Source organism: Neopsephotus bourkii, unplaced genomic scaffold (genome assembly GCF_033783945.1).
Source record: "Neopsephotus bourkii isolate Nb327-2 ecotype Australia unplaced genomic scaffold, CSIRO-AGI_Nbou_v1 NB_1417, whole genome shotgun sequence".
Taxonomy (NCBI): Eukaryota; Metazoa; Chordata; class Aves; order Psittaciformes; family Psittacidae; genus Neopsephotus; species Neopsephotus bourkii.
In genome coordinates, this window is record NW_026901894.1 from 629654 (window position 1) to 653539 (window position 23886).

Here is a 23886-nt window from a genome sequence, read left to right on the forward strand (position 1 = left end):
TTTTCTCTGTGAATTCTCACATTAGCTGTTGTCTGTATCCAGGTTTTATTTGAAAGGAAGAATTAGGTCCTGGGTGCTAATGATATTCCTTCAGGCTCTTTTTATCTTTCCCTTCAAAAGCTGGAGCTCCTTACAGTCCTCTCTTTATTAGCAAACTCTTCTGTGCCTCTTTGCTCATAGCATGGAGCCTAACGAAGGGTCTGATTCTTTGGCATTTAAGGGACACTATCAACTTGACAAATCAAACCTGCCTTCTGTGCTTACGAACAGCATTTGAAGACTGAAGGAAATAGAAAGCAAGTGCTCTCTCCTGATTCAAGAGACACTTTATTTTTGTAAGCAACTTATTGTTTTCATCGAGTTAATGTGGTCAAATTTTACTGCAGAGGTCTTTGTAAGTATGCTGAACCTAACATTCCCCTTGTTCCATGTTATTTTATCCATCAACCTTGAAAGTTACCTTTTAAAGGATTTTCTTCTCAGCAACTGAAAATCACGTAAGATGACTGGAAGTTTACAATGCTAACCTGAGACTTCAGAAACTTGTTTTATGGGTTTAGACAAGTTTCTGTGCTGCACAAGGCAAATCCCTTCCTTTGCCTCCATTCTGTTTATAGAACAGTATTTCTTTACACTATTTACTATAGCAATCTTCCCTGTGAGTGTGCTGAGGTGCTGGCACAGAGTGCCCAGAGAAGCTGTGGCTGCTCCATCCCTGGCAGTGCTCGAGGCCAGGTTGGACACAGGGGCTTGGAGCAAGCTGCTCCAGTGGAAGGGGTCCCTGCCTGTGACAGGGGGTTGAAACTGGATGAACTTTAAGGTCATTTCAACCAAACCGGTCTGGGATTCTACAATTTCCCGACCTGATTAGAATATTGAGGATAAATTCACTGAGCTTTTCCCACATGATGGTGATGAGGGCGAAACAGATGTATTTAACCTTCTCAGTGTTGAAATTGTCGTGTGACACAAGAAGCTGGCGGTCAGACACCCCACAGGCCCCCGCCTCTGGACCTTGGTAAGATCGAGGACCCGCACTCCCTCCAGCACGCTTTCCCACCCACACCGCCCCAAGCCCTGCCCTACCAACGCAGCTGTAGGCAGGGCAACGCATGGAAGAACCCCACGCACCCCAGCGAGCGAACCGGCACTGCACCCCGCCCGCCTCACGCCCCTCCCACCGCCATTGCTCCTCCCACCTCACGCACACGCACCGCCCTCCCTCCTGGGGGGGGGGGAGAGAAACGAGCGGAGCGCAGTGCGCATGCGCGCTGAGCCCCGCCCGACCGGGTCGCGGGCGCCCTCCGGCGGGCAGCGGTGGAGGGCGGCGGACGCGGCCCAGCTTCCGGTCTCCATTTTACGCAGGCGACAGCGGCCCGAGGTTCAGGTGTTGTTGTTTGTGGAGGGGTCTGGCCCGGTGCGTTCCGGTACTGGTGCTCACCCACTCTTCTTTTCATACCTGTGGGTGTGGGCGGCCCCGGCCGGCCCTCGGGGTGGGGGGCGGCGGCTGCGGCAGGGGATGAGGGCGCGTTCGTTGTCGCTGCGGTTTCCCGGGGGGTGCTGCGGGAGGTGCTGAGCCGCTCCTCTCTCTGCTTGGCGGCAGACCGCGGCCGGTGCCGCCGCCGTGTGAGCGCGAGGACGGGGATGGGCGCCCGCAGCCTCCCCGGGAAGTTCGTCCCCGGCCGCTGAACCCCCAGTACCCGGAGTGCCCAAAGGTTGAGCGGGTTCGTGTGCCCGGTTCTTCTCAGCATGGACCAAAGCGTCGTGGATCACCCGGTGACCCTCATCATCAAAGCCCCCAACCAGAAATACACCGATCAGACCATTAACTGCTTTCTGGACTGGACTGTGGGCAAGCTGAAGTCTCACCTCTCCAAAGTGTACCCCAGTAAGCCGGTGAGTTGGTGGCCAGCTCTTTTTCTTCGTCGTGTCGGTAAGACTGGCGTTGTGGTAATTTGTGGGCAGTTGGTCAAGACTTTCCTTAGGTACCCTGCAAGGTAAACACAGTTCTAGTGCCGGAGGGCTGCTTGTGTACAGGGTATGCCTGGCGCTCAGCTCTTAGGGAAGCTGGCAATGCGAAATAGTTGCTCTTTCCTGTGGTTTAAGAAGATCACAGTGTAGCATCCCCAAAGATGGCATCGCTAAAGACACTTAGTAAGGCTTCATTCATCTTTTTGGGGAACTGGAATTGAGGTATCTCAGTTAAGATTAGTTTCTAAATGGGAGAGTTCTATTTAAAGTGATTATAGTGTAATCAATGCAGCTAAAGTTATCACCATCTAGTGAATTCACTGAGGTAGATGTTTGTTCATAGTATTTGAAATATGGAGTTGAGCCTCCAAAATTACTTCCCCCTTTTTCCCCCCTTTAAAGAACAGTGGGGTTTTCTGAACACTTTGCTCTCAGATATTCTGTGACTAACAGTCGTGACTGTACTTTGAACCTTAACATCAAGACCTGTTGTGGGGTTTTCTTTTGTTTCGTTTCATGAGGAAAATAATGTTTATTTGTCAGCTCTTTTAAGTTCTAAACTCGTCAGTTGACACGAGGCTGGGAAAAACCATGCAGGTAATCGAAAGGTGATACTGTACCTGTTAGTCATACAGAACAGTATACTTGAAATTTTGTTCCAGAAAACTATATAAAAGGAATGACTGCTTCTACACTGCAGCAACAGCAGCATGTGAGGCCTAGGCCTTGCTGTGGAAAGCATCAGACAAAGGTTGTGTTTATATTGCAAATGATTAGTGTGCACCTAATTTAATAGAACAGTTATTGGCATTGTTGCTTGAAGGTAAAGTAGTAGCTTTGTGTCTTGGGGCAGGTTTCTGCCTTTTGGGGAAAGAAGGCAAGCAGTCAACAGCTTAGGCTGTGTCTTGGGTACGTTGAGCTCTGTTAAGCAGTATTTGAGAGTTTGTGGATTTAGTTATTGCTGTGAGTAATGCTCTGCTGAGGAAGCCTATCTGCAGTGACAGAAACAACTCCACGAGTTCAGCTGATTGCTGCTGCTTCCGTCACTGGAGTCTCCTCCTGTGATGTGTTCAGGCACTAGTTTTCTGACTCACCCGATGATCTAGTTAAATTGGGCTTCTTGTGAAGAATCGTTAATGATTTTTATGTCGCTGTGTAGGTCTGAACCAGTACCAGAATATTGAATTTCAGTTTCCTGGAACATCTTTCTTCTGTTGAAAATAAATTCCTCAACATGCCTCTCATTACATCACTAGTTCAGAATCCCCCAAAATTGTTCTGGATTAAAGAATGAAGAGTTCCTTCTTGAAAATTATCTCAGTGATTCCAGTTTAATCTGTATTTACTGTATTTGTATTTAAATGAGTAAATGAACATAGTATTTTTATTTTATAGAACCTTTGAATTAAAGTAAGAACATGGGGAGGAGAAATGAAACATCCTATTAAACACCTATGTATAGTAAAATCAGAAAGTGGATTTGACATTGCATGCTACTGCTTTTTCCAGGTTTGTTTAAATCTTTGTGCTCTTAGGAGCACCTCTGCCCCACCCTCCTCTTTTTTTTTTCTTTAAACCAGATCAGTGCCAAAAGCTTGTCCATCAAATTTCTACATTCCTTGAATATGATAGGTCCTGAAAACAACTTCTATTACACTGCTATTTTAAGAATGCATCAGAACACAGATGTTCTCTCAGGTGTTGCAGTGTTCTGGGTGTGAAACAGAAATCAGTTGTTGTCCCTGCTATAGACATGTTCTTTCAGGTTTTTACATGTGACTTTTACCTTATTCTACAAGCATCTGTAAAATAGGCAGTAGACTGATGGTAACATTAAAAGTTGTCATTAAATTTATAATTTATTAAGGATGTATCTTCAGAAAATGTGATGGTTAAAATGTGCAAGCAAGAAGTTAGGCCCTGAGGCAGTGGTGTTTGTTATTTTTCCAGGTTAATTTGTGTAAATGGCGTGGCTAAACATACGCAGATTTCTTAGGCAGATTTAACTTGGTTTAGTTGTTACTAAAGTTACTAAGTTGGTATACTTACTTTAGCAAGTCATTGAAAGAGATAAGTGGGGTTTAAAACAAAATCAAATCAGTTTGTGGGTCTATACTAAGATTCACATTCCTTGATATCTTTTTTTCCCTGACTGGACCAATTTTTCATAGCTGGAGTACTGCAGTTACAGTGTCCCTAAATGAAATGTTTCTTTAAGAAAACTTGGGACATCAACCTCTGTGTGTCAGTCTGGCAGCTCTTGCAGTCAGTGCATTAACCACTGCATCGATTACACCCAGACCCATGAACTTTAAATTCTCATTTCCTCTAGTACCTGTCATCTAGCATATGCTTTGCCCACATTTCTAACCAGGCGTGGTGGTTTGGATTCTTATTTCCCATGGGAGACAGTCCGAGTGACCAAAAGAACAAATATCTTGTAGCTGAAACAGGATAGCTCAGAGATTATCTGTGTTTCTAAAGGGAGTTGCTGCATTAGCTCATGTTTGGTGGTTTTGGTAATGTGCTGTGTGTAGCTAATTTGGACTCAGCATTGCAGCAGGAGTCTTCCTTGAAAAATGGAACCACTAGCTGTTGAATTCTTGGTTTTAAACTCATACCTTTTGAATTATGGTCTGGAAACTGTCTTCCATCTCACTGTAAACTTTAGGTTCTAGACGCATTTTATCTGATGCTACATGCTTGCTTGTGAAAATGGGGGCACTCTAATTCTTCATATATGTTTTAAAGTGTTTTTTCATCACAGTTCAGTGTTTGGGTTAACAGTGAGCATGCTGTTCTTAAAGCAGGAGGTTTGATAGTGAACCTCCTCTGGCAGAGGGTCACTTGAATGCCTTTTCTATTTTCTTTGGCATAAATGTATACTATGTGTTTTCACATTTGTCACTTCTTCTATCTGCATTTAAATCCCTGCTCCTCATCTCAGAATTCCAAGATGGCTTTCACCCTGAGAATTGCAAGTGATGATCCTGTAGTGCCCCATTAGGTATTTAAATTATGTAGGGAGGAGTATGTGGTTTGAGGCCTCTTGGTCCCCATTAATGTCTCTAGCTTAATATGATTAACAGTACTCAACATCGGGGTAACCTTTTTTTTTGTGGTTTTGTAGGGAGGTGAAAGGCACTACTGAAGCCTGTGTAATACTCGGCTTTGAGGGGTTGTTTTACTCCAGCAGTTTCTTTTCTGTGAAGTATTCATATGAAAAAAATGAATTGTACTACTCATTTGAGGAGTGGTAAATGAGATGGAGTGGAGGAGAGGTACATACATGAGGTACTGAAGAGAAGAATCTGAATTTGACCATCTAGAAAACTGTATTATGAGTGTTCCATCGCCATGTTGGATGATGATACAAAGGTTTGGAGTCTGGGGGTGGTTTTTTGTTGTTGTGTTTTGCTTGTTTTAATTGCTTCTCCATTCTAATTAATCTCCAGATAATCTATCTCAGGACCCAGAGACAAGGTTTCTGATACTTACCTTCTGATTCCATTGCTGATTCTAAAGCAACAAGTTGCTTACTTATAAGAAATCAAAGTTTCCAGTAATGTTGATGCATGCTGCAAATTCTTATTTTTTCTAAGAAGGCCTTTCCCAAACATAAAATGCAAGTAAGCTTGTATTTTGCTAGCAACCTGTTCCCTCTTGAAAGTAGCAACCAGAGTGGTTCATTCATTTGAACTTAGTCTGTCATGAGACAGGCATTTTTGCTGCTGTTTTAAATGTGAATAGAAATAGCACAATGTTGATGTTGAATTTATTGCAGTATTTTATTCATTGGAGCTGCAGCAAACTAGTTCTGTGTAGCGAGCTTTACAAAAATAGTGTATTATATCACTGATTAAAAATACAGGAAAATCCAGAAGAACATAAAAAATGACTCTTCAATAGAAGTGGTAAACAGTTCTGTACTATTCATGGCAGGTTATGGACTAATAATTTAAAGACATGTATGTAATAATGGCTAGTATGAATTGGGGGTGGGGGGAGTTAAAGCAAAAGCTTCTCAGACTTAATGTGAACTTTCATGTGCTTAGAGTAGCTATATTCAGGGGAAAACGAAGTTCTCCAACTTTTCTGTGTTCTGCCAAGTTATTTGGAATCTGGAAAAGGCTATTGCAAAACAAAAAATAATCAGTCAAACTTCTCTGAAAGCTTTTTTAATCCGAGATCTCTATCTCAGGTATTTGTGTCTTAGTATTAGCATGAATAAGACTGCAGAGTGGGCAGCAGGGTGCTGGGCAAGTGGGATGTAAGACCAGCTGTTTGTATGTCTTCATTCTTCAGATATTTCATGCTGTAAATGCCTGTCTGTTCCACTGATGTTAGCCTAAATATCTTCATTTAGCACTTGCTTATGTTAGTGTTTTCTTTGAAGTAAAAAATGCTATTGTATTAAGGTGAAAGCAGTAGTTCGGCTACTCCTGTGAGTGCTTTTTTGGAGGGGGGGAGGGGGGTGTTTTGGCTTTCTTGGGGAGGGGGGGTGGAGAATGTGGGGCAGGAACTAATAAGAGAAATTTGTTGTTGAAAGAGATTGAAACTTGTGTCCCTTCTGCATATTTTAATTACCATTCTGTCATTCTAACTATTTTGGGGTTGGTTTTGCATTATTTTTTTGCCTCAGCTACTTCTCAGTCTCCTTTTTCAGGGTGTGCCTGGGAATGGGAGCAGGGAAAAGAGCAAATCATCTTAAAAGAATTTTTGAATCTACCTAGTGGTTCTCTTGAGCAGCATTTGCCAGTTAAGTGTTGTTAATTGTTCTGGCACTCTTGTTGAATGCATAATAGTAGGATTCTTTTTCAGGATTAATGTGTGAGTTGGACCTGTGAAGCCTCTGAAATGTTTTTAAGGCTATCTGGTGGTGGTTGGAATTTTAAAGGGTTTTCTCATCTGCAGATGTTACCTCCAGCTGTATATCTGGACAGCAGGAAAAAGCTAAATTCCTTTTTTTGTCCCATCTCCTAGTCTACAAAGGATCAGAGACTGGTGTATTCTGGCAGACTGCTTCCTGATCATCTGCAGCTGAAAGATGTTCTCAGAAAAGTAAGCTTTATATCAACACCATATGATGTTTGATCAAACCCCCTTTTTGAGAAATAGGAATTTAGATTGGTGTTGTTCAGCTTTATATTGTCATTGTTGTATTGAGAGATTGTATTGAGAGATGTAACCATAAAATGTTGATAACGTTCTGGAAAATGTATTTTCAGTTAAGTATCCCTTGTGTGTAGGATTGTGATCCTTGTGGATTGAGGCATGTTTCCAGTTGGTGGGAGCAAGCAGGCTATGTAAGTGATAATATAATGTAGAGTGACTTCTTTGAACAATTCCCACTGTAATGTAGATGGAACCATTTAACAGGTATGTTGGTTTGGATCATCATTTCTTGTACAGACTTAGATCCAAGAACTGCCATTAAAAATGTCTCTTGTGTAAGCAACTTGAGGGTAATATATTATATGCAAAATGAGAATTCTAAATTTCTGAATGGTTTTGCTGGGAAAACTGTTTGTTGGCTTGGCTTTGTTGGCTGTTAACTGTTCCTGATGATGTTAGAAAGTTAGTTTGTTCTTATCTATATTTATTTATCTTTTTTTTTATATACAATTTTACTCTGCTCATTCATTTTGGAAAAAATAATTTTACTAATCTAACTTTGGATTCTTTAGTTAACACTTAAATCCAAATCCTGAGTACACGTGACATCTCATGTAGGCAATCTTCAAATACGTACACTTGGTTCTCAAGCTGGTTCAAGTAGTTTGGGTTGATGCTACCAGGTAATAGGGACTCCATTAAGTTAGTAAAGTTCTTAAATATATAGACTAATATCATATTTAGGGCAGTTATCAAAACCTTTTTCTCAATTTAGGTCACAGGAAACACATGCATTGTGTTGAGTAGGTTTTAAGCTCCTTGTAAACAGATCAGGGTGCATCAGTAGCTGTACTTGGGAAATACTTCAGGTACTATGAAATAGGTAGACTTTCTAATAGTCTCAACAGTACACAGGTATTGGTAATAGTACTTTTTTGTAACTTAATGAGGTAAAAATCAGACTGCAAGAATGGGTGGGTTACATCTTAACATTCAATATGAAGGAAAATGTCTTAAAGAGAATAATCCTTTGGTGAAAGTGGGAACTGAACTTCAGTCTTAAGAACAGAGAAACTGATGCAGAGAAATCTTGAGTATTGCTTGAGCAAACTAGCACTGTTGTTATTTGCAAATCTTCATTCTGAAATAGATTTAATTAAGTTGTATTTAGCTGCTTACCAAAAAGTGATTGAAAAATTAGTATGTATAGGTTTACTAGAAAACCAGAGCTGGGATTTTGCCAGCCAGTATATAGAATCATAGAGTATGTCCTGTACCACTGAAAAGTTCGTGGGTATACTGATAATAACTTGCCTCAATGCTTAGTTTTGTTTGTTAAGAACAAAATGAAGCCTGAAAACTTAAATTCACTTGGCCTGCTTACAGCACACTAATTTTAGGAAACGTGATTTCCAACTTTGCCTTACATGCTAGAGGAAAAATTTTGGCCAAGTAATACCACCTTTCATTACACAGGGTTTATATTTGACTTTAAAGGCATATTAGTAGTTGCGGGCCTTTAGTGAATTGAGGAACATACTCATCAGTCTTAAGCATAAAGCTGAACATTTGTATTGGAAGGAGTTTCTTGTGCTCAAGCTTTTGGAAAAGAGGTATGATTACTCTTGAGTTCATGCTCGTTTTCTGCCATATTCTTCCTACTTGATTAACTCTAAACTCCTAATAACATCTGAGGATTTACTAAGTCTCCCCATTTTGCTTTGTAATGCTTGCTCTTTCATACGGAGCAGTGTCATTTTGCTGATACAAAAATACCTTGAGGCTGGAAGTTGTGACCCTCTTCAAGCATAGTGATGCCTGTCATGTTATGTATACGTAGGAATATATAACAATAAACTGTCATACTGAGTAAAGGTGTACACTGTAAGCTTGCAAGTAATATGTCTAGCTTCCTTTGCCTTTCCAAGTGGCTTAAAATCTTATCTAGAAAGAAGGTTAACTGGTTAGGTTGAAGGCTTTTGATGTGGTCAGAGTGCTGATCACCTGTGTTGAGTACTCTCGAGTCATCACTTACTGGTAAGGAATGGCACTTAATAATGAGGCTGTGCTGGAGCTAGAATCATAGAATCATAGAATAGTTAGGGTTGGAAAGGACCTTAAGATCATCGAGTTCCAGCCCCCCTGCCATGGGCAGGGACACCTCGCTCTAAACTATATCACCCAAGGCCTCGTCCAACCTGGCCTTGAACACTGCCAGGGATGGAGCATTCACAACCTCCCTGGGCAACCCATTCCAGTGCCTCACCACCCTAACAGGAAAGAGTGTCCTCCTTATATCCAATCTAAACTTCCCTGTTTAAGTTTGAACCCATTACCCCTTGTCCTATCACTACAGTCCCTAATGAAGAATCCATCCCCAGCATCCCTATAGGCCCCCTTCAGATACTGGAAGGCTGTTCTGAGGTCTCCACACAGCCTTCTCTTCTCCAGGCTGAACAGCCCCAACTTTCTCAGCCGATCTTCATATGGGAGGTGCTCCAGCCCCTGATCATCCTCGTGGCCTCCTCTGGACTTGTTCCAACAGTTCCATGTCCTTTTTATGTTGAGGACACCAGAACTGCACACAGTGCTCCAAGTGAGGTCTCACGAGAGCAGAATAAAGGGACAGGATCACCTCCTTCGACCTGCTGGTCACACTCCTTTTGATGCAGCCCAGGATACGGTTGCTTTCTGGGCTGCAAGCGCACACTGAAGCCGGCTCATGTTCATTTTCTCATCGACCAGCACCCCCAAGTCCTCCTCCTTGGGCTGCTCTGAATCTCTTCTCTGCCCAGCCTGTAGCTGTGCCTGGAATTGCTCTGACCCAGGTGTAGGATGCAGAAGAGCTTAAGTCAGTCTGACTATGGAGAGGCTATGCTAGCAGTAATGCACAATGGTGTATAAAAAGTTACTCAGTTGAGCAAGCGTGTGTTTTAATGTATTGTTTTATAGCCAGAATTGCTAAATGTTTTCTCACTAAATACTGCAGCTTGACTGCACCATGCTGATTGCAGAGAAGGGCACGGGCTTGTTTTTGTTGCTTTTCTTATTTAAAATTTGGTTACTGAAGAAGCTGTAAGGGTGCATTTTTAAATCCAGTCATAGCTATTCTTGTTGCTATGGCCATATAAGCTTCAGGCACGCTGATATAATAGGGTGTTTTCATTTGGTACACTGAAATAGCTTCAGATGGAAGTTAGGGCATCCATGTTGGGTGGGGAAGTGTATTCATGGAGAATTGGTATGGGCTGATTGCTTGTATGCTGACGTGGCTTCAAGTGGTGCCACCCATTCACTTCCTCACTTTCAAGTATTTAGAATCACAAACTGTTTTGTGTTGAAGGAACCTAAAAGCTCCTCCAGCTCCAACCCCTGCCATGGACAGGGACCCCTTCCACTAGAGCAGCTTGCTCCAAGCCCCTGTGTCCAACCTGGCCTTGAGCACTGCCAGGGATGGGGCAGCCACAGCTTCTCTGGGCACCCTGTGCCAGCGCCTCAGCACCGTCACAGGCAATATCTTCTGCCTAAGAGCTCATCTCAGTCTCCCTTAGTTAAGTTTGACCCCTCAATTCTCATCTAGCACTTTGAATAGCATTTTCTGAGTGTGAAGTATCTTCAGGGATGCTTCAGCTGGGTGTCTGCCAGTTAGGCTTGAGCAGAGCTTAGTATGGAGTGAGGTGGAGGCAGCATCTGGTACATTTTGTTTTTAATCTTGGTCTGCTTGTGGAATGAATTTACCCTGATGTGTTTATTGCCTAACACTCTTCATTAGATCTCAGTGCAAATGGAATCATTTGTAATTTCAGGGAAAGAGCCCTTAAGGGGTTTGAGATTTTTCCAAAGTTAAGGTTAAAGCTTGTGATATACTTCCTCGTGTGTCTCTGTGTGATCTTCTGTTGGTTCTGGGGAAGACCAGGGGTACGTAGATGTTCAGTATGTTATTGTGGACTGCTGCCAAGAAAATACTGATTGTGAAACAGTAGACTTCTGATGTGCTGCACTCAAAACTTCCCTTATGCGCTTTCCTTTATGTAATGTTTCTTTAGTGATTGCAAATGCAACTTTGATAGTGTTGGGTTTGTTTGGGGTTTCTTTTAAAGACGTTATTTTTATTGTAAATTGCTCAAATATTGTTGCTTTAGTTCTTCAATGTCTTTATTCTTTTTTAGCAAGATGAATATCATATGGTTCATCTGGTATGTACTTCCCGGACACCCCCAAGTTCTCCAAAACCCACCACCAGTAGAGAAGGTCATGGGACTTCAGCCTCCAGCAGTAGCTCAGTGAGTTGGGTTATTTTTTCCTACACAGGACATGTTTTTATTCTACACTGTAAAAGGGTATGGTGAGAGTAGAACATGCTCTATGAAATTATACAGTTGGATTATTTAAGAGTGTCCCTTTTTTTAAACAAAGATCACCTTTTTTCAAACTCTTAACACAATCATGTTTATTAGATGATAAAGCACTACTTTTGTAAGCTATTCTTTCTTTTTAACACTTATTGCAAACTACATTTTTCTTTCTCTCCATATCCTCATATCTTTGGCAGAAATTGAGCAGTGTATTAAGATTCAAGAAAAATAAAAGAGGTCCAATTTATTTTGTGAAAATTTGTACTGCTGAAGAGACATCAGTCAAATTAGTGACCCTGTTGTGAAATAGGCAGGTGGAGCTTGGCCAGAATTCGTTCTGCTTGGCAGGGATTGACTTCAAGGCAGTGATAAGTATCTGTAAGACAGTGAGAAGTGGGAAGTGTTCTTAACATTTTATTAGTTAAGCTATTCACAGAACACTCTGGTTTAGGGTGTTTTGAGCCTTCCCCTCTTCACGCTCTCCTCAAATGATGCTGATCTTTGGATGTACTCTGTTTTAACATAAATGAAGTTAGTATTTCTGTTGATGACTGTGGTCATCATTACTGTCATTCTCTTGGCTTTTCCCAGTGATGTGAGGAGTAGTAACGGACTAAGGAAAGGGTTAAGTACCATTGTAGGCACTTTCATCTGCGCTGTGTCAGTTACCTGCGTATGGGAGATACCCTTCTAGTGGTAAGCTGTCTTTGTTCTGTTTATAGGGTACTGTATGGACTGCAGTGAGACAGTCAGAAACACAAACAGTTGAAGAAATAGTAGAGTGGACAGTGGTTACTTTGTCTTTTCAAAGGCTGTATTTGTATCTTCAAACAGGACACAGGAGGCCTGCTTTGTCATCATTTTATTGCTGCATAGTTCAGTTGTAAATGTTGTCATTATTTAAATGACTATTAATGACTGCTTAAAGCAGTCTGTATGCACAGTGTTAAGTTCATAGTACTTTGAAAGAAACAACCTAAACTCAAAGCTTGAATGGCCTTTGTTCTTCCATTTGTTTCTTATTCTTATTTTCCACGCTGTCTAGTGGTAAATTTTTTATGTTATCCTTTGCAGGGTAGATATGATCTGGATGGGTTAAGTAACTGCACCTCCTCACTTCCAGAGTTGTCAAAGTTGAAGATGATTTTCTACCGAGTAAACACTCCAGTAATGCTTAGAAACAGGATTTGGGGATTTATTAAAACTAAAACAGTACATCTCAGTGGCCAAATTGCAGTCTTGTTATGGTGACACATAATTTAGAAAAGCCAGCTATTGGCCTGCTTCCAGGATTAAGTATTGATCTAGGAAAGCATTGAAGGTCTGACACACCAGTTTTAGATGTGTTTCTGGGGCTTAAGTAGTTCCTTGCTGCTTCCCTATTTCCACTTCCCAGCAGTTTGGTTTGGGCAGCTGTCACAGTGAAGATGATGAATAGAACAAGAAACTGAAGGCAAGGATAGAGGAATGGTATTTTAAGCCACTGCAGGCACTGTTGTCTCTGCATATAAAGTCGTATCCAGAGGTTCTAGTTATTTTTGTCAATGATAGCCACTGGAATTTTGTTGCTGCTAAATATTCTTTCATTAGCTTTAGTTTGGTTCAGCTTTTTGAAAGGATGATTCCCAGTGACTTGTGGTTTTCTCTGGGACCTGTCAAGTGTCGAGTCTTTCTAGAAACTTCACTTTTTTCATATGTGCACCTGAGTGCAATTTCAAATTTCTATTTTTTACTAAAGTCTCGTCAGGCCCAATAAAACTCCCCCAAGACCTGCCCGGTGCTTATATTCTCCATAAAACTTGTGGTGAAATATTAAAGCAAAGAGATTTTTAAGACACAGCAAGAAATCTTCTCTAACTGTGGCAGAAAGATCCCTAACCTCAATTTTATTTCTTTTCAAGAATTTAGACCGTTCTGGATCAACTGCTGCCTCACCCACAAGCCAAGAAGCATCATCTACGTCTTTGAACACTAATGCAGATGGAGTGAGGCATCGTAATCTTCCACAAGCACAAAGCAATCCCATACTAAGCCACCAGTTCCCTTATGTAATGCAAGGGTAAGTGAGATTGAAGCAGTCCTCATTTTTTTGATACTCTTTCAAGTATTATAAATGTTCAGTTACAATTATATTTCTTTCACAGTATGCAAAATGATTTGACTAGTTCATATGGAAGCATAAGTTACATTAGAAACATTTTTGTATGAACATTAATACTTTTAGCCAGGAGTCAATCAGAATAAGGGTTCTTGGTGCTCCCCTTCAGGCTGCTTTCTGCCCTCAGCTTTCTCTTGATAAATGCAGCTGTAATACTTACCTAGTGGACATGTAGTTAGTAATGTAGCTGATAAAATTACTGCTTCTGGTTGCCTTTTCTAGTACTTTACTGTAATCATTAACACTAAATTATTATCAAAATACGATGGTTCTTAATTTTTGACACAGAAGAGGTGTAACTCTTCACTTCTCCATAGTGGATTGGACTGTAGAAATGGCATGCAGGTGTTTTGAGTACATGTAAGTACTCGTATACGTAAAACAGAATTGTGTTTTCATATATACCAATGAAATGTTAAGTAGTGTACATTTCCAGATCAGATCTTTTGTGTAACTTTGAAATTCTGTATTTTTTACTTACAAAGCAGCTTCAGGAACTTTTAATACCAGGCATTCTCCTAGTATTACATAGGTTCTAGAGTTCTTCTTTGGAGAACATTGAAATAAACCAAACCTGTGAACCTGCTAACAGTGATGGTTCCTTCTGTTCCTTGAAGGAAAACAGATGTCAAGAACTGTTGAAAATCCATGTGGTTTCAGCTCAATTTACACGCTCTCTTTTTAGATTTAACCTAGACTTTACTGATCTCACTCGTTTTCATCCTGAATCCTTTCAAGTTATTTTTATTTTTTATCTGAAAGATAAAAAGCTGGGCAGAAATTGGAGTAGGTAACATTATTCTGACCACATGCATCTGTCCAGAAGATACTTGCCTTTAGGACAAAGCTAGGTGACACTAGGTTGGCTGTCAAAATTTCTGCTTGGTGTAATGTAAAGCAATCCAGTTACTTCCAGAAGCACTTTTGTGTGCTGTGTAACCTGTAAGAAGTTTTAATGTTTCCCTAACTGGCTTTTCAGGTAAGCATACTTTGAGAGTTGAGTGTTTTGTCAGTATGCAGTGAACTCAGTGGAGTATGGACTTTCAGTGAGGGATCAGAACCGTTGTTGAGTCTTTTAGCTGAAATAATTCAGTTAAAATAGTGGGAAGCATCAGTTTGGAAGACACAGATGTGTTTGAAGGAAGAGTAACTTTGTATTTTTCTGTATTTTTATGTCTGCATTAGCAAGTGTGTGGATTGAGAGGAGTGGATCTGTAGACTGAAAGAGGTGCTGAGAACCAGCTGTCAACACGGCACATATGTCAGGGTTTTCTGTCTTACTTAGACTATTTCTAGTTTGGTCACCTGTTTGTGTGCCTGTTTGTGGCTAAGGTGCATTAGCAGTGTACCTCAACTACATCTTTCAGTTTAGTGTCATCCAAAAGGAATCCACTTGGTGATCCAAGAATGTTATGTGATGCAAACATAACTATAGTAAGAGGAAATGATTTGCTTCGGAAGTGTATTCCTGATCTGAACAGAAATGCCAACATAAATGAACCATAATTAATCCTAGGTCTTTTTGTAGAAGTAATTCAACAGCACACGATCAGAACTTAAGTTAGCTCTTTGCAGATTTCTGAGCACTGACTCTGCTCACCTCCAAATGGTCTATGCCAATGCCTGCTATGGTCTGCTGTCTTCTTGAGAAATCCTGTTTAACGCTCTCAGTAGTCTTCTGAGATACACCTGGGTTTGCTTCAGGACACTGCTACTTGTATTCCAGCAATAAGAAATGTCTTCTAGTTTTTAGCTGTTCTTTTAAATACCATTTAGGGCAATGAAATGTAGCCTTAATGTGATTTATACAGAGGCTGAGACTTGTTAGAAATAATGAATATTTGTAGCAAAAATTTGCATTGATTTGTGGATTTGTGATTCTTACTGTTTCATGACCAAACACTATTCTAGCCATGTGATGAGGTACAGGCCCTACTGTAGGGAAAGGTCTCTAGACGTTTAAAAATGTGTGAGAGGGTCAGTTTTCTTGAGCATTTTGCAACATTTTCATTAGTCAGGTAATTTGTGCAAATAAGTAACGTGATTAAATGATGTTGTTAATGGTTACTTCTGTTCCTGGCACAAGGCTTCATTGTGCTTGTTGAATATTCCTTGGGAAAATAGCTAATTCATGTTATTAAAATAGGAAGAAGAAGGCAATTTGAAACTTCTTGCTTTTGAGCTTTTGTAAGTGCTGTTTTCTAAAAGTCTAGATTTGAGGGCACTGGGCAAAGGTAGTTTATTTATCTACCAAGTTAGTCTTTTGCTGTGGAGAGCAAGCACAGCATTAGCTGCCCTCCTGGGCTTAGTAGCTGTGCTACACAGGTACAAACAGAACAGATAGGCTCCGTCCTGAGATGGCTTGCATTTCAGAGTGGAGAGTACTCGGAAGCAGTGAACAACATCAGAACCATCAAGATGGTGAGATTATTTGCCACGTGTTAGCAGTCCATTTGTTTTTTATACCGTGTACATAGTAATATTTGAAAGTGAACATCAAAATGACACACTGCCAGCATATAGTATGTTCTAGCACAGAAATACCTTACTTCATTAGTAGCCTTTGCTTGCTGTATTTTTCTTTTTTTCAAGTAGCAAATAACGTAGTGGGGGATATTGAAATTGCATTTAAGTTGATATCCCAGGCTCACATGAGACAAACAGTACTAGTAAACTAATGCTGAGCAGTATCTTCATGATGTCTGCAGCGAACTAGTCTGACCTTACCCTTAAATCAAATCCCAGTTAGCTCATTTTAGGTGTCTTCTAAAGACCAGAAGAAGTAATTGTGAGCTTTCTAGCCATTTAAGGAGTAGCACACCTCTTTCTTTTAAGAATATAGTGAAGGTGCCTCTACCACTGGAACCTTGATTGTTTTCTGACCTAACTGTTCTTCTACTCTCTGCTCTGCTCTGTTCGGAATACTTGTGTCTATTCCATTTGCTTCCCTGCTCTGGTGCCAGTCTTTTGAAATACACTGCTTCCTCTTTCTCCTCCTTTAACACGTGCTAGCTACTTTACTTCTTTTTCCTACCAGCAAGCCAGCTTGCTTTGCTGAGAGGGCCCTCTTCCTTTAGAGGGGTTGTTCTCACTGAAGTACATCACACTGTTTAGAGTTGTTCCTGTATTTCATAAGCAAACTTAATACCCTGGCAGCTGTAATAGCTGTATAATTGACAGCATCTCCTTCGTTCTGATTTTTGATGAGCAAACAAAATACTGCTGTGCTAGTTGGCATTCCAAGCCTGAAGCCAGTTCGTGGATATTGATGTTTACTTTTTCCTCACTAATGGAGTCAGACCTTGAAAAGTCTAGTCTTGAGTCTCAGAAAGTCCCATCTCCTGCAAAAACTGTTGGGGAAAAAAGAAAAGGGGAAAAAATAATTGTCAAGGGAAAAGCAAGAACGTGACGTAACTGAAATCTTTTTTGGGGTTTGTCTTTGCTGACTGTTTTCTTAATCTACTGTTCAGCTTTAAGACATCAAGAAAGTGACTTTCGCAAAAGCTTTGAAGAAAGTAGAGGTTCAAGTCCTGTAAAAGAGGTATCTGTGAGGGAGAGCTGTTAACCCAAAGGCTTGACATCTTCTATTGAGCTCAGCATAGCAATATTAAACAACAGCCACTCTGAAATCCGTAACTGCTGAGAGTTGGTGAACACCTGCAGAACTCGGGCAGGTCGGGTAGCACTGCTGCTTGGTGACTGAGCTGGAGGAGTTAAGTGTGCTGGAACACCTGAGTTGTCCTGCCTGTTTGCATCCCCACACTGAGGGATGGAAGTTGAGACCTTGCTCAGTGATTTGTTACAACGTGGCATTTAATGACACCATGTAGAACAGTTGAATCAACCGTACATTTTGAAGGTCAAATGTTTTATGAGGGTTATGGTTCTGTGGATTTTGGAGAAGCCTCATTTCTCAGCCATTTCAGGGTATAGAAAAACACATTCTTACGTGCCATAAAGGTAAAAGCATGATTGATGTTTTTTAGTGCCTGCTTGACAGCTTCATTGTTCCATCATGTTAACCATGCATAAATAAGTAGCATCAGCAAGGCTGCAAGTTCACCCTTTGAGGTTTTGCCTATGACTGTCTCAGTTTGAATGCGGTATCAGGAGAGTAGCTTTTGCTTTTTTTTTTTTCCCCAGACTGTTGTCAAAACAGGTTATGACTCAACACAAATATACACCAGACAGTTTTAGGGAGACTTGTCCAGAATCACAGTAAAATACTTACTCGGGTGTAATGTGGAAAAGATTTTACTGTCTACCTCCCATCTCTCTTTCTGGGCATGTCTTGCATATCTGAGTGCCTGGTAGACTAATGAAATCTCTTGGTGATATCTTTGCAGGGAGTGCCTTACTTAGGGAAAGGTGTAGTCTGCAGTGCTATTGCAGCAGTCTCAGCTTTTGCTGCCTGCAGTGTGAATAAGGTTTTCTTCATGCTTTATACTCTCATGCTGTCCTGAAAGATGTCCTGGTTTGCTACAGTTCCCTACATCCAAATCTTTGGGGAAAGAGTTGGAAATCTTGCCAAAACATGCTATATGCTCTAGGAGGTAAGAGAGGCTATGAAGTTTAAAAGCAGACATAAACAAACCTAAAACTTAAGTATAGGAGCTTTGTATTTCTTGCATGTGAAAGAGTTAAAAGCCCATAGAGAGGAGACTCAAAATATTGAAGGGGGGAGAAGGGGAAGTACATAATTTATGGTGTTGTAATCTTCAGAAGCTGTGTCTGAAAGATTAGTTTGTCTTTGCTCATGCTGATTTCTTGGTGTCTTTGTTCACAGTGATATGCTGCTTTAACTGTGTTTTACTATCGATGCATTTTATAATGTGGCAAGTTAGAAATTAATGTTTTTCTTTAAATCCTTTTCTAGCAATATAGGTAACCAATTTCCAGGCCAAAGTGTTCCTGCTGGATTTTCTCTGTATCCTGCATTCAGTCCCTTACAGATGATCTGGTGGCAACAAATGTATGCACGTCAGTACTACATGCAATAGTAAGTCAGCATTATCTTAGGTAGCACCGAGTCACACTAGTGAAATGAAGTATTAAAACCCTCAGTGTTCTTTGCAGAATCAAAATGTCTGTTTATTTTGTTTGGCTGTGCTGCTTTACACTAAGTTTTGTCTAGCAAATAATGAAATCCAGTTTTGGACTGAAATGAATGTGTTGACAAGTAAAGATTTAAGGGAACATGTAGTTTGTTTTTACATATATTACATCTGAAATGTTTTTATTGGTGTAGAAAAGAAGACAAAAATAGGCTTAACAATTCTGATGCACGTTTTTTGACAAAACAGTTTTATGTTTCAATTCGTAGCCAAGCTGCTGTTTCAGCCCAAGTGACTTCCAGCACTGAGCCAGTGAGATCTGCAGTTGCCCAGGCTGTCAATTCAGAACATGCTCCTGCAAATGAGCCCGCAGCAGTGCCAAATGTAGCCGTCCAGGACAACAGGCCTGTAAACCCAAATGTTCAGATGAATGCACAGGGTGGCCCAGTAGTGAATGAGGAGGATTTCAACCGGGACTGGCTGGACTGGATGTACACGTTCTCCAGAGCAGCAATTCTTCTGAGCATTGTATACTTCTATTCTTCCTTCAGTCGATTTGTCATGGTAATGGGAGCCATGCTGCTGGTTTATTTGTGAGTACAACAGTTGAGTCTAGCTGCAGATATGAACGTGGAGTATGGTATGCTAGTGTGTAAGCCATTTAAACTGAAAAGAAAATACTATTCAGATGCAGAAGTTTAGGCAGTGCTCCTTCACAGTATGGTGGGTGTGTGTATTCAGACAAGTAGAGAAGCTCACCTGAAAAAAGAAGTAATTCTCTAAACATTTTTACAGTAAGTTGGATACCATTTATACCTGAAACACAGTGCTCTTAAATGTTGATGATACAAAGAGATCAGTATTGTAGAAATACAGAACTGGGGGATGGAAATTTAGAAAGTGGGGGTGAGAGGCAAGAAGTCCATATAGGTCAGGCATATGCTTGCATAGACTTAAAACTTGTATTTGTGCTTGGATATGAAGGAAGCTTGCAGAGCAAAGCTCATTTATGTTTAAAACATAACATGGGTTATGTGTAGTAAATTGTGTTTGGAAGAATTAAGGTAGTGCTGCTGTAACAGTGGGTACTAGACCTCAGAATTGCAGGGACATTTCTTTACAATGCATAATACAGACCTAAGGACACTCTTATTTTACTAAGAAATAGCAGTACTGTTATCATTTCCCTTTATATAGGAAAATACCTTAGTGATGTAAATAGAAGTGAAAAGCAGCAGTAATCTTTGATATTTCAGACTGATCTCGTTCACTGAGAGTTTCTTTACATTGTAGTCTTAATCCTCACAAGTACTGTTCTGTATCTCATGCAGATAGAATAGTTGAAATCAGAATATAGACACTTGAAGATGTAGGGAGAGGCTTATTTAATTTACAGTGGTAATGTGGTTCAAGCCTTAGATGAAGCTTACATTCTTTTTTTTTCCACAGAAACACAACTTTAAAGGTTAATTTTCATAGTAACGTAAGTGCTTAAAAATAGGGAGGAGACCCAGTAAGAATATTCTACATATTAAATCACTTAGTCATAATAAATTATTAATGTTCCAGAACAGAGATGCATCTTCTGTGAACAGCACTTCTGAAATGTAAAAGCTAGCTCTTGGCAAGACCCTTCTTAATCCAGATATCAAAGAATAGCCACTCAGTGTCTGAAAGAAGAGTTGCAAAAAAATCATAGAATCACAGACTGGTTTGGGTTGGAAGGGACCTGTTTAAGTTCCAACTTTAGTTCCAACCCCTTGCAATGGGCAGGGGCAACTTCCACTATGGCAGATTGTTCAAACGCCCGTCCAACCTGCCCTTGAGCACTTGAACACATGTAGCCTCATTCATTTGAAAGTACTTGAAGAGTGTACTGCAGTAATTATCTGTGGCAAAACCCCTTTTTGTTCCTTTCAAAAGAGAGCTTTTCAGCTGTTCTGTTTTCTTTCATAGACACCAAGCTGGATGGTTCCCCTTTAGGCAAGAGGGAGGCCAACACCAGGCAGCCAATAACGTGGATGTCAATCATGACGGGCAACATGCAAATAATCCTGATCTTGAAGAGATGGTAAGAGCAGACCTGGCTTCTGAGACTCCTGTGTATTATACTGTAAAGTATGCTGTAATGCTTGGAGAGGAGGTCAACTTGTATGAAATGTAGTCAGTTTTAACCAGAGAGGTTGGTTTCAGCTTGGTCCTCAGTGCTGTGTCTGCAGCTTAAATTCTGTATTTTTCTAGTTTGGCAGTTACTGGGGATTTCTACTTCAGTCACAAACTTCTCATGCTAGTCATTCTTCAGGAGGTTGTTCTGAGAGGTTACTTAATGTAGGAAGATCCTGTTGATGACCTTATGTCAGAGCTGTGAAAAGAAGCAGATGAATTGCTTCCATTTCTGTTTTTAAAGGAACGACTTATGGATGATGGGATTGATGAAGACAGTGGAGAAGATGCAGGTGAAGATGCCAATATAGAGCAGCAGCCCGGATTCATGGCTTCTGCTTGGTCCTTTATCACAACCTTCTTCACATCACTCATCCCTGAAGGGCCTCCACAAGTTGGCAATTAAAGAGGGAAAGGAACTGTGTCAGGCAGCCTCAGTAGCCACAGGTAGAAGTGGAGCAGATTCTATAGAGAGCCTTCTAAATACAGTGCAATTCCTGAACATTTACAATGTTACTTTTCTGATCACAGTGTACAAAAATGTGTATGTGTGTTTTGTTTCCTTTCAGCTTTCTGATGCATTGATTATTTTAAGCACAAGTGGACTACTAATGCTTTCTTCTAAGATTCTTCTTTTTCTGAAGAATAAAATGTAAAGATACTGGTCTTCCATGTTTTATTTTAATTTCAAATGTGTATTATACTGAGGCAAAAAGCTTGTACTTAATCTGCACCATTACCTCTTTAAAGAGCTGTTAAAAACATGAATGTGGACAGAACTTCCAAGTGCTCTCTATTGATATGAATCATGTATCTTGTGATCTTGGGTTAGTTTTGTGCAGGGTGTGAATTCTCACCTGGGATTTGGAGTTGATGCAATTCCTGACAGAATGCTGTAAACATGAGGATTACTTGTTAATGGTGTCTTGTCTTCATGTCCCAAAATACTAAGCCTCTTCTCATACCTTTAGAAAACTAAAAGCTTTCTCTTGAGGTTCCTCCGAAGTTCCTTGAGGTTGGAGATGATTGACAGCTCTTCAAAGACAATTGATAGTGATGGGATAAACCTGAACTGTTTGATACATACAGTACTTTTTAAGAAAAATATAGCTGCACTGGGGAAAAGAACATGTACATTAGGGTTTTTTTAATAAAAACTGTTATGGTAATTCTTGTGGGTGTTTCTATACATATTTGAATGCAATCAACTAACTGCTGCATCATTAAGGATGAGTATATGATTGGTTTGAGAGTGGAATAAAGATATGGTGGCATTACTAATGCAGGCTGAAGTGGTATGTTTATAGCAGCAGCCTATCTGTATTCTTAACCTAATTAAAGCTGAGGAAGGGGAAATACTACATGAGATAATAGCAAGTGCAGCTGTCATGTTTTTGGATGCTTTCTGTAGCTTTTAATCACAGGTAAGAAGTTACATTTGGTTTTGTTCTGAATCCTGAAGTTACTGTTGTGCTGTCTAAAATGGCTGCAAGGACTCTGTTCCACTATAAAGCTCTGAACCATGAGGAATGGGGGCTTAATTTTGGCTTGCTCATGTCCAACTGCTGCAGTTTTCATTGGTTTTATCATCCAAAACATCTGTCAGGATTTTTAGGCCTTGCTGAAGGGTGACTCAATTGGAGAAATTTGACCAATGGTTTGAATGTAAACAGTTTAAATAGCATGCTTTTGAGTCACAGAATATTCTTCATTTACAGAATATCTTTGATTTACAAATCAGTCGTAAGAGGAGAAATGTCTTGCAAACATGAAAAGCTTCTCCAGAACTGGGCAGCCACTGTTTTTTTTAGCACAGTAATGGTGGTATTGACACGGTTGATCAGTTTTTGTTTAGAAAGCGGGTAACAGGAGATCAATGAAAAGCCTGGCATAGTTTAACCCTTTTTTGACCATTTCTTATCTCATTTTAGATATGGGGTGCTTAAAAAAAAAGTTACTAAAAAGCAAGGACAGCTGATAAAAAACACCAAATCCATACAAATGCATAAAGAGAATAAAGAGCGCAAGACCAGAATGTGATTACAAACTGCTGCAAAGCAAACACAGAGGGCTAAAAGTGAACAAGCCTGAAAGAATCTCCAATAAAAGTTCCCTTAGCAACTTAGCCCAGCCCCGGTATTGCAAAGTCTTCAGGTCCCCAGTCGGCAGTTGATGTCCCCGGGGGATGTAAAGTGGGCAGGGAGCGGCCGCTGCTCTCAGCCCTTTGCCTCCTGGGTACCGAAAAGTGACCGTGTGCTGCCACCACGTGTCCAGAGGTGGGTACTGCAGGTGCTGTAGGTATGGGGGGGGCATGGCGTGGCTCGGGGCACGGCTCGCTGCTGCCATCGTGTGTCCAAACTCGGTACTGCAGGTTGTGGAGATTGAGCGGGGCAAAGGCGTGGCTCAGTGCAACGTCAGCTGCTGCCATTCTCTTGCCGAAAGCCGGTATTGCAGGAGGCGGAGCCGCAGTGGCACCCGAAGCAGTTTGAATGCAACCCGCGGCCGCCAGGGGCTGAGGCGACCGTCAATCACCCGAACACCGCCGCTTTTCCGGTCTCTTCTGACTCCGCCCCCCTCTCCCGCCATTGGCTGAGACACCCGTCAATCACACCGAACACCGCCCCTCTTCCGGTCTCCTATGACCACACCCCGCTCCGCTTCCATTGGCTGAGGCGCCCTTCAATCACCCCGAGCACCGCCCCTTTCCCTTCCCCCGCCGTCTGCCCCACCTGCAGTAACCGACGTCGGGACACCTGGGAGCAGCACACGCTCACCTTTTTGGTGCCGCAGAGGCAACGGGCTCCGAAACCGCTGCTCCCCGCCCGCTTTCCATCCTCCGGTAAGCGTTCCTCGGAGCGGTTTTTCCGGTTCTGCAAACCCAACAGCGTTTCTCTCGCAGGCATCACCTGCACGCACAGAGCTCCTGCCCTCGCTTGGCCGCCTAAAGCTCCGTCTGCGCACGGCCTCTCTGGTGCCCGCTCCCCAGCATTAACGAGTGTCTCTGTCAGGTTTTCTTTTCGGAGGTGTTATGTTTATGAGAGGGGTTTAGGTTTCCTGAGGTTGCCTCTTG

General features: G+C 41.3%; 1 protein-coding gene across 2 annotated transcripts; it reads left to right on the forward strand.

Annotated features, from left to right (window-relative positions):
- Positions 1-1603: 1603 nt before the first annotated feature.
- HERPUD2 (HERPUD family member 2) lies at positions 1604-21985 on the forward strand. Of its 2 annotated transcripts, XM_061367974.1 has the most exons (8): positions 1605-1896; positions 6955-7032; positions 11256-11369; positions 13343-13500; positions 18476-18598; positions 18923-19246; positions 20610-20724; positions 21061-21985. In XM_061367974.1, exons 1-8 carry the CDS (start codon positions 1750-1752, stop codon positions 21220-21222), a joined length of 1221 nt encoding a protein of 406 aa, XP_061223958.1. In that variant the 5' UTR covers positions 1605-1749; the 3' UTR covers positions 21223-21985. The 2 variants fall into 2 exon arrangements, with proteins under 2 accessions (XP_061223959.1, XP_061223958.1); XM_061367975.1 differs by lacking the exon at positions 6955-7032 and having other exon boundaries at positions 1604-1896.
- Positions 21986-23886: the final 1901 nt, after the last annotated feature.